This window comes from Vigna unguiculata, chromosome 2 (assembly GCF_004118075.2).
Source record: "Vigna unguiculata cultivar IT97K-499-35 chromosome 2, ASM411807v1, whole genome shotgun sequence".
In the NCBI taxonomy this organism is placed as follows: Eukaryota; Viridiplantae; Streptophyta; class Magnoliopsida; order Fabales; family Fabaceae; genus Vigna; species Vigna unguiculata.
Window position 1 is genome coordinate 14,750,134 of NC_040280.1, and position 11,331 is coordinate 14,761,464.

The window sequence follows — 11,331 nt, forward strand, 5'->3', positions numbered from 1 at the left end:
AAGCATGTATATTACTATTTTCCATTGAATACCATTTGTTATTGTTGCTCTGAAATATAACACATTTCCCTAAAAAATAGGTGGTATATGGATGGGAATCACTTCCATTAAATATCTTGATTATGCCCATTATAAATAATTAAGGAATAGGCACTTCTTCCTCTATCCACAAGGATTTCTTTTAACACTCCCAAATTTTTCAAAAAATCCCAAAATAATCTTTTTTACTTTTACTCAACACACCCACTTGTACACCTAAAACGGATTTCAAACATGTTTAGGAAGTTATCGGATTTCAAAGTCCGATAAAAAAAATTATCGGATTTCTAAATCTGGTATACATAGGACCAAATTTCAAAATTATATATATATATACCGAATTTTAAAATTCAATACATATAATTATTTTTCATTTTTATATATATATTAAAAATAATTAGAAAATAAATAAAATTAAAAATAAATATATAGTAAAATTAATTAAAATTAAAAAATAAATAATCTTTAAACAAAATAAATAAAAGGAGATCTGTAACACCCCATTTAAATATTAACATAATCAAATGGAATATTACACAGGATAACATAAAGGGTCAATTTGTGGAGTATCAAGTCACTCCTTACAAATATCCAAGGTACTTAATAATGAAATACTAGGACACACCACCATGCCAATAACTAGACAGAGAAAATAGTTCGACAGTGTTTAAAATAAATACTTAGAGAGTAGATAATACATGGGACATAGCTCTAAAGTAAACTCTCAAAAGCGGGATCTGTCCCAACACGAACTAAGCAGTGGAACCTCCATCACCCTGATGACCACGGGGAGTTCTCGCATCTGCTCATATCAATAAATTGATGATCATCGCAAAAAGAGAAAACCACACACATAACAATCAAACAAACAAAGGGTAAGCTAGAGTAGGAAACAGTTTATCATGCAATCACATGCTATTACACAATCCAAGTAGTATATGTCATCCAAACATGTTATGACTCCTCAAGCAATACACTAGACTCGACACGACTCATCCGGATACATATAATCTGGTCGGATTCAGCGAATGATTGCACTTGTGATGGATACCTCTGCTCACCCCCGAGCTAAGTATTACAAGTGTTACAATGTCTCAATTCCCCACACACAAGGTTAGCCCTTGATGAGTTTCAGGCCTCCTGCTACTCTCACCACAAGAGTCAGTCCGTTTTAAGTGAGACTAACTGACTCCTTAGAGTGTCAAGATGCAACCTTACCTTGAATCCTTACCAAATTATATAGATGGGACACCACCATGAACTCCCACTAACAGGGGTCATGAAATTACGTCCCGACCACTGAAGCACTACCATGAGGTCTCACCTAGAGGCTCATGGAATTACGCACTGACACAGACCAAACATACTCAATCAATAAAGTAATTTTTATCATGCACATAACTCTCATGCCAACCTTTATAACCAAATCCTCATTCATATTCCATGTTGAATCCATTCCAACTCATTCTTCCCAATCCATGAATATAGAATTTCACCTCATACCAATACCATGCCATTTTGATACCAACCATTTCATTGAAATCACATGCCAAGATTTATCCAAGCTCATCATTCACAACTCATACACCCTCTTACTCATGCATATTCACTCATCTCATGCTTTAACATAGCAATCCAACTTAACATCACATTATGCAAACGATTTAGGGATTTTAGAAATAAAACTGCAGTTTTTGTAAAGTTCAGAAAACTTTTGTATTTATATTCAAATTAAATATGATTGAATCAAGAACCAAATGAAACAAGAACCAACTTAATTGAATAACTATAAAAAAAGTTGTAAACCAAACAAGCAACAAAGGTCAATGTTATCAACAACTAAACTACAGTGATCTTGCGATAAAAACTGCTCTCACTACAGAGCTCCGATTCAAGATCGAACCGGTTAAAGTCAAAAACTATGTGTTAAGGATCAGCTGTTAAAATATCAGCTCGATCCAACGGTTAACGAAGTAGTAACTTTCATTTTACGAAACGTGTGCAGTGTTGTCAACAACGAAACTACAGTGACATTGCGATAAAAATTGCTCTCACTACAGAGCTCCGATTAAAGATCCGACCGATCAAAGTCAATAATTTTGTGTTAAGGATCAGCTGTTAAAATATCAGCTCGATCCAACGGTTAACACAGTAGGAATCTTCATTTTACGAAAAGTGTGCAATGTAGAAAAAGAGTAGCGCCAGATCAATCAAACATATTCGCACACCATACATTTTTATTCGACCAACCGCCTCATTCAAGCATCACAGCCATACAAGCAGACCAAAAATTGCCAAAATAATTTTAAATACATAAACCCTAGCTTCCCTTACTTGGAAAAAGCTAGCAGAATATCCTACTTCCAAGCAAGTGAGTACTACCGACCATGGAGCAGATTTACGATCTGTAAAATAATGGAATATATTCAAAATGGGTTACCATGCCCTAGTTAGAATCATGATGACAGAGTTGGGAATGAAAAAGGTACGGTGGAGAATCAACTTACATGGATTGAAGAATGAGATTGAGAATCAACTTACATGGATTGAAGAATGAATGAGATTGAGAATCAACTTACATGGATTGAAGAATGAGATTGAAGAATGGGGTTGAGTTAACGCAAAGAAGGGTAAGACCCAAACCCTAGTAGAGCTCCTGTGGAGAGAAAAGAGAAGAGCGAGAGCATTGATTTTGGCAAGCGAGTGTAGAATGAGAGGCCTTGGCTGCTTGAGGGACTTTGTCACCATATGGGCCAACCTTTAAGTCCAAACCCAACTGATTAGGAGTCGCCCTTAAAAATAAGAGCAGAAAATAATTGAGACTTGCAAAATCAAAATTGAAAAAGAAAAGAAAAAATATATATATACCTACTTTCAATATATATATATATATATATATATATATATATATATATATATATATTAATAAAATTTTGAAATTCGATAATTTGTTTAATCGAATTTCGAAATCCAATAATTTTCTTAATTAGAGTTCGAAATCCAATACTTTTGTGTGAGGGGCTGCAGATCAAAATGTTAAAAGTCATTGGATATTTTGGAAAAGTTTGAGTGCTGAATAAAAGTTAGAGAGGTGCAGGGAGAAACCCTTTACGAAACGTTGAAATATACAATATTTGATCCAGAGAAATGAAGTTTCAAAATGGAAAACGTTATAATTTCACCAACAAGTAATACGAAAAGTTAAGTTTTCATAACATCTCCCTTTGCAAAACTATCTTAATCATTATCAAGGCAAAGCAATCATCCAAATATGCAAATAATAATGTCACAAAAACCCACATCTCTTTCTTTTTTATGCCTGAATCTTTCATAAAATATCTTTACAGTAAGGATGTCAACGGAAAAATACTAATAACATTGAGAATAGACTAAAAGAAACCCCAATGATCTCCGTTATCAGAGATTTGGAAAGTGAACTTAATAGTTCAAATTAAATTACCTTAAGGGAAACTTCAAATTACCATCTTAGCACGAAGTTACTGATATGAATGAGTAACATGTGCTAGTTAGGCTCCAAAAGTATAGAAATTACATCTAATTTAACAGTTCCATCAGACAAATTTTCTAAAGATAAATAAAGTTGGCCGTACACCGCTCCAAATTGTAGGAAAAAAATATTTCCACCTTAATCAATGCCAAAACAGTACAACTCCAAATGAATTTGTCACAATGGCATCAAATCACAATAATGCAACTCAGAATGATACATATGTCAAAAACATAGTTCAAGAAGTTCATACATCATTGATTTGTATCTAAAAGAGATCATATATGCATTAAGCCCTACAATATACAACATGTTTATTGCAAGGAAAGAACCATGCATCAACAATTTCATCGTGAATACAAAACAAGCCCGAAAACCACAATTTCAATCATGAACGTCAAGGCAGTAAATATACTGCAACTTCACACATACATAATAATTCTGAAATAGATAACGATGTACAATGAAAAGGAGAAAAGGGCGAATATATGCTGCCAGAAGAGAAGGGCTGAGGCTTCACTAACTGCATAACCCCTTAAGCTGGCAATTGCTCCCAGTAAAATAGCACTTGGTGTAGTGTACTGCAACAAAAGCACAAATTTGAACATAGCATCATTATCAACTAAGAAATTTAGCTTATCTGACAAAGCCACAATCCCAATTCCCAAGACAGGAAGCACCAGAAGTCTTGCCACAGTAATACCAATAGTAGTTTTAAGCCCCAGTTTAGACTCATTTGGTCCTTCCGCAAGCATACCCCCCAGTACAAGCATCACAGAAGGTACCATTGCCGCTGCTACAATCTCCAAAGTGTCTGTAATGAAAGATAACGGAGCATCATACCCAAAGAACACAGCCTTAAGCTGAGGCACTGTGCCAACAATAATAGCCAACAGAGAGGCAAGTGTTGGGGGTTGAAGTATATGCTGAATGGGAGTTTGTTCAGCAACAATTCTGATCCTCCTGACAACTCTAGGTTCAGCCAAACACCTAATGGATTTTGGACTATTCCCACCACTTTCTGCTGTCACTTCAAGCTCAGGAATATTGGACGGAGATATACCTGAAATGCTTTTAAATATCCTAGCAATAAACGGTGTCTTAGAATGCTCAGTCTCTTTATCCTCAATGCCAGGCCACTCAGCTTCTACAAGGAGTGGTCTACTGATATCATTCAATGCTCGTTCTTCCTCGATTTCAGCCCCTTCCTCAACAATCTCGTAATACTCCATAGGAGGTTCCATCATGTGATAAACAAGAGTGTATACGAGAATAACAGAAACCCATTGAGATAATGAAACATATGTCACCCCTCTAGTGTTGCAATTCTTCCCAAATGGATTATCATCACTATGGCAAACAGATCCAACCACAGCAAGGAGGAGGTTTCCAGTGTTACCAAATCCCGTCATTATAATAGTAAATCGGTTTAACTCTGGAGGTGGTTTACATATGATCACCACTAAGAACCCCAGTAAGCATCCAATTGCTGTACTCACTAGCACATTGACCGGGATAAACCACCAATCCACAAAATTTTCAAGAGTAATGCTTTCACCTAGATCAGTAAATATAAGGCACGGCAAGAACAGCGCAAAGACAAGTTTACTAAGAAGTTTAAACGTAGCTCTAGGAATGAACTGCATTCTTGGGTTTGCAAGAACTAGCCCTATCACTGTTAGGCAAAGCAGCTTCAACAATGGCACTATAGCAGCTGCCAGATCCGCATGCGAAGCCGTCATAGTATTTTCAGCAAACATGTTTCAGCTCAAAGAACAGAACTACCTCCTGCAACACATTCATTGAACATTCGATTCATATCTTGTGTTGGCGTGATGAATCTAGTGCTCAATTTAATAACTTTATTAGTTATTTTTCTTGTGAAAAAATTGTAGAAAGTACGAATATTCAAATCATTATGGAGAGAGAACAGATTCACTTAGTTTCAAGTTTATCACCAAAGATTCCAAACACATAAAACAATAATCTAGAAGAAAGTATGAATTACCAAAACAGAGTCTGAAATAAATGACAAATGGGGTCCCAAGGATACATATGAGAAGTAACAAGACTAGAGCAGAATCAAAAGAGACTTACAGGCAAATTTTGGAGACAAAATTTTCAGGGTCATTTGCTTACCGTGGAAGATTCAAAATTTCTGAATCCTCAAGACAAAAAGAGACTAACAAATATCGGAACCTCTGCCAGAAGATAAGATACACGGAGTTTTCAACTCTTACTGGTGTGAGACAATGAACCCTTTCAGGTTTCACGTGCCCTCTTCATTCAATCATTCAACCCTGATAATTACTACTAAATCTTATAATAATTATTTTAAAATTATATTTTGAATTTCTTTAACTAATTTAATTACAGAAGTTAGAATATTGTACAATAATGCTACCTAAAAAGATTCTTTGGTGTCTCAAAATATTTAAAAAGTATATTAATAATCGTATCTAAACAAATGCAAAGTAGCGTTCACTTTCTTTTTATAGAAATAATAAAATTGTTATGATTATAAATGTAAAATTATATATATATATATATATATATATATATATATAATTCTTAAAATTTTATATAGATAACTTCTATTTATTTTATAAATATTTATTTTAATTTTAAAAGCAGTTAAGTTTAAAAAATATCAAATAGAAAAAATTAGTTAAACTTTTAAAAAAATCATAAAAAGGATAACATTGATAAAATAGTTATTTTAATTTAAAAATTATTATTTAAAGAATAAAATGGAAAAAAAGATGGACGTTAAAATAAAATTTTCTCTTTACCTTATACTAGAATCACTCTTAGCATATCAATTTTTTTTTTTTAAAACACAAGTGAAAATAAAATAAATATATTAAATATATATTTTTTATGTATTATTTAAAAATATAATTAAAAATGGAATATGAATTTTATATATATATATATATATATATATATATATATATATTATGTGTGTGTGAGAGAAAGATAAAAGAGAATTTATATATTTTTAAAAATTTTAGGAAGTAAGTAAGATTAAAACATACATAAAATATAAAATGTGTATATGAAAATATATAATCATTTACATTATATTAGTAACGTGTCTATCAACTTTTCTTGTACGTGAGTAATGTTAGTAAAAATGATGTCACCACTACTTCTTTAAAAGCAAAAGATTTTGATGGATACTCAAACAAAAATACTACAAGATTAAAGAAAGCTCAACATAAAGATATATATTATTTAGGATGTCAAGTCACTCTAGATAAAGAGGAATCATCAATCAAATCATCTCTCATAATCTCTCTTCACAAGTGAAATCACTTTTTCATGCACATAATCAATTAAGGTTAAAACATAATTAAATTATGTTTCCACAATTTTTCAAAAATAACAATATCTTTTGAATTGAAACTGTTTTTTAAATCAAGTATTCTTTGATTATATCTTCTCCCAAAAATCATCTTTTTTACAGAGAATACAAATTGATTTTCGAATTTATTTGATTTTATTTAAACTAATTAAATTATTTTTCAACAGATTATCAAAAATAAAATTATCTTTTGAATTGAAACTATTTTTTAAATCAAGTATTCTTTGACTATATCTTCTCCTAAAAATCATCTTTTCCACAGAGAATACAAATTGATTTTTGAATTTATTTGGTTTTATTTTTGAATTAATTGAATTATTTTTTTAAAGAAAACTCAAGTAAAACTCTTTAAATAACCCAATTTGAGAACGAGAAAAAACACAACACACTACTATTGAGAAGCACGATAATATTGATTCAGTTTTTACCTCTATTATTCAAGTTGGTAACAAGAATTCACTTGTGAAAGGAGCTGATTGCTAAGCATTCTATACTCTTACTTTTCAGGTGACAGTGTTCCATTTTTTAATTGTAATTTTCATCCTTTGTTTTGTATAGGGGAGGTATTTCATCCCTTGTGTGATTCAAAGGAGGTGTTGTCATATCTTGAAAGGACCCAAGATAGGTGTTTATCAATCTTTAGAATTTTTCTTTTGCATGTTTCACTACGTCATTGTGGTTGTAATTGAAATACTCTAAAGATAGTGAATTGGGATTGTCATTCTCACATTGAGGTGACTGGGAACTGGATGTAGGGTTGGCTATACCCGAACAAGTATAAATTATTGTGTGAATTTCTTCTTTTCTTTACCTTTTTTTACGCTTCTAGTAACACACTTAATTAATATTTAAAAAAATGATATTTTCTTAAGTATAGGAATCCAGACAAATTTTTTAAAGCATCAATTCAACCCCCCTTCTTGATTTCATTTGTCTAACAAGTGGTATCAGAGCTTGGTGTGATAAGTTGTTTCACTATTTCTTTTAAGATGTCTTTTCAGATGTACAAGGAAGGAGCTTCAATCAACCGACCACCTCTCTTTGAAGGTGATAACTACCCTTCTGGAAGGCGAGAATGGATTTTTTTTTTCTGCAAACCTTAGACTTTGGAGTTTGAGATGCAATATTAAATGGCCCATATATCCCAATGGTGATGCTTGATGGAGGACCCACACCAAAAACATTTCATCAATGGACGCCAAGTGAAAACTGTAACATCCCATTTAATAAATAAACTTACTTAAATGAAACATCACATAGAATATTATATAAAGACCACATAGTGAAGTATATCTATATCGACTATTACAGTCATCCAAAAGTATACTTAGAAAAGATAACTAAGGCACACCAAGATGCCATGAACAGAATTAACAGGTTCCAAAGGCTTGCTCATAGAGCAAGAGATTACAAAATGATGAAAACTCTTCCAACGTGGGCTCAACAGTGAGCCCAACACCAAACCATGCCAACTAAGCTGCAGCATTTTCGTCGTCACTGCGATCACCAGGAGTTCCCATGTCTGCTCATACCAAAGGATTGGTGATCATTGCAAAAAGGAAAACCACATAAGAAGACAAACACAAGCAAGAAGGGTAAGCTAAAGTAAAAAGGTTTTATCATACGATTAAGCATGCAATTTAAAATCAAAAGCATACGCTCTACAGAGCCATTGCCAATAGGTTTCACCCTACCACGCACAAGGTTAACCTTCAAACATCTAAGGTCATTATCCTGCCAAAGACTAGGGCTTCCTACTCCTTTCACCACTTGAGTCAGTCCGCTCTACATGAGACTAACTAACTCTTTAGAGTTTCAGGATGCAATCCTTACTTGAATCCTTACTTAATTATATAAACTGAGGCACCACCATGAAACCTTACCAAGAGGTTCATGGATTTACGTCCATCACATAAGGCACCACCATGAGACCTCACTAAGAGATCATGGAATTACGTCCATCACATACGACACCACCATGAGATCTCACCAAGAGATTCATGGAATTACGTCCAACCCATATCATAGCCATGTCACACCAACCAACCATAGATTTATCATGCATACCAATCTCATGCCAATATACAACCAACCACCCAAACATGTTTCATACGCATATTCATACCAAGCTTATCAATTTCAGCCCAAAAATCACTTAATACATGCATATTCACACACTTCATGCTTTAAATAAGGTAATTCAATCAATCATGTGACCATCAACCAAAGACAGAGAAGAAAACAACACTTGAGCACGTCCCTGCACAGTTCTCGCTCAGGCTGGAAGCACTCGCTCAGGCGAGAGAGGTTCTCTTGCTCAGGCGAGAGAGGTGAGAGCAGTGGAACAGTGAGGTTTTCGCGACTCATCGCTTGAGCGACAATGTGAGTTAAAACCAGGGAGGTTTTGTGGTACTCTCTCTTAAGCGAGACTTGCTCGCTTGGGCGAGAATATCAGGTTTCTCCATTGTTCGTGCAAACAAGCCAAGAAAACAATACAAGGCCACATCCAGTACAATCTCATGCAAGCATAAACGTCAATCAAGCATTTTTAATCATGAAACAAAAGCCAAACATCAACATGTTCCAAAAATGCGAAAAACCCTAGCTTCCCTTACTTGGATAGATGCTAGCGGAAGACACAGGCACTCAATAGATGAGCACTGCAGCTCCAAGAGTATATTCGTGAGCTGGAAATAGTGGAGTAGAAATTGGGCTTTTGCTAGCTTGACAACGAATGGGGTCAAACCCTAGCACAACTCTGTTGGAGAAAAGAGAAGTGAGCAAAGGGTTGTTGTTTGCAAAATGAATAGAATGGAAAACGAAGAGGCTGAGAGGGAGTCTTTGGGACACCTAGACATGTCAAAGTGAGTCAACTCGGCTCACACGGGTTGGCTCACCATGAGCCGGGTTGAAAATGAGTGAACCCAACCCGGCTCACTTTATGGTGAGCTAGAAATTTTGTAACCCGGCTCAACCCACCACGGGTTGGTGGGTTAAGTGGGTTGGCTCACCAACCCACCTGAAAAAATTATTTATTTATTTATTTTGTAGTATTCAAATATTTAAATAAATTTTTAAGTAACTCATGAGATGACAATCATATTAAAATCAAGAACCAATGTTTTGATCATGTTCACCACCAATATATGAAGAATTATTTCCAAGAAAGTATCCATATAGTCTAAGAAAGCATGGCTAATATTACAAATTTTCTGTCATGCTATTCAACAAAATATAAATAAAAAAACTATACATTTTTTTCATGCTAATTTAGAAAAAATTGTTTATAAGATAGTTACTTTAGTAATTTACTATAAAGATTATAGTTAAAGATTAAAGTATTAACATATATAACTTGACAATCAAATTAATTAAACATTCAAACTATTCAAATATAATTAAGCAACATTCTAGCATTTAAAAATATGAAATTGTGAACAAATATAATAGGAGTAGTAAATAATTATTAAAAAAATTAAAAGAATATTTTAAAAAAATTAAAAAAAATTATAAAAAAATGTTGGTGGGTTAAGTGGGCCAACCCACCTTCAACCCGACTCGAACCCGTTTAACCCGTGGGTTAAGTGAGCCGGGTTGAGTTCACCCCACTTTTAAAAAAGTTGAATTTTTCTCAACTCAACCCGGCTCGAACTCGTGGTGAGCCGGGTTGGCTCACGGGTTGAAACCCATTTTGACATCTCTAGGGACACCCTATGGGCTAGCTCTTAGGCCCAACAGATAAGGCCAAGCCCTTAAACTTTTAGGACAGAAAAATAAGTGGGCCTTACAAAAACAAACGAGCACAATATGATGTAAGAGCTCGAAATGCTATAGTATATGTTGTTACTCTTAACAAATTTTATAGGATATTAATATGTAAGTCGGTGAAGGAGATATGGGATACGCTTGAAGTAACGCACAAATGAACGAACAAAGTAAAGACAACTTAAAAGAACACACTCATCCAAGAATATGAATTACTTCAAATGAAACAGCATGAAAGCATCAGTGATTTTTAGACTTGGTTCACACACATAGTCAATCATCTGGAGGCACTTAGAAAAAGCTTCATAAACAAAGAGTTAAACACAAAGATTCTTAAGTCATTAGATAGAAATTGGCAACCAAAGGTCACGACAATTTAATAATCAAAGGACCTCACAAAGATGAATGTAGCAACATTGTTCGGGAAGTTAAGAGAACATGAGATGGAGCTACAAAGACTGAAAAATGGTGAACAAGCAACTGTTAAGACCATTGCATTAAAAGCAGAAAAATCACGTGAAGAAAAGGACAATAATGAAGGTGAGTCTTCTAACACTGACATTTCCTTACTTGTAAAACACTTTTCTCGTTTTATGAAAAATAGGAAAAAGGGACAAGAAAAGAAAGAGAACGACAAAAATCCTACATCAAG

The 11,331-nt window shown here is 34.0% G+C and overlaps 2 protein-coding genes across 5 annotated transcripts; both read right to left on the minus strand.

The window, feature by feature from the left end:
- Positions 1-562: 562 nt before the first annotated feature.
- LOC114174297 lies at positions 563-2,891 on the minus strand. The gene is made up of 3 exons (XM_028059116.1): positions 2,619-2,891; positions 2,374-2,444; positions 563-841 (listed from the first exon to the last, which is right to left on the minus strand). Exons 1-3 carry the CDS (start codon positions 2,785-2,787, stop codon positions 764-766), a joined length of 318 nt encoding a protein of 105 aa, XP_027914917.1. The 5' UTR covers positions 2,788-2,891; the 3' UTR covers positions 563-763.
- Positions 2,892-3,740: 849 nt separating this feature from the next.
- On the minus strand, positions 3,741-5,830 carry LOC114173801 (protein PIN-LIKES 2). 4 transcript variants are annotated; one of them, XM_028058412.1, is made up of 2 exons: positions 5,687-5,830; positions 3,741-5,335 (listed from the first exon to the last, which is right to left on the minus strand). In XM_028058412.1, the coding sequence occupies exon 2, from the start codon at positions 5,305-5,307 to the stop codon at positions 3,970-3,972; it is 1,338 nt and encodes a 445-aa protein (XP_027914213.1). In that variant the 5' UTR covers positions 5,308-5,335; positions 5,687-5,830; the 3' UTR covers positions 3,741-3,969. The 4 variants fall into 4 exon arrangements, with proteins under 4 accessions (XP_027914213.1, XP_027914215.1, XP_027914212.1 ...); XM_028058414.1 differs by having other exon boundaries at positions 3,741-5,388; XM_028058411.1 differs by having other exon boundaries at positions 5,645-5,830.
- Between the last annotated feature and the right edge of the window lie 5,501 nt (positions 5,831-11,331).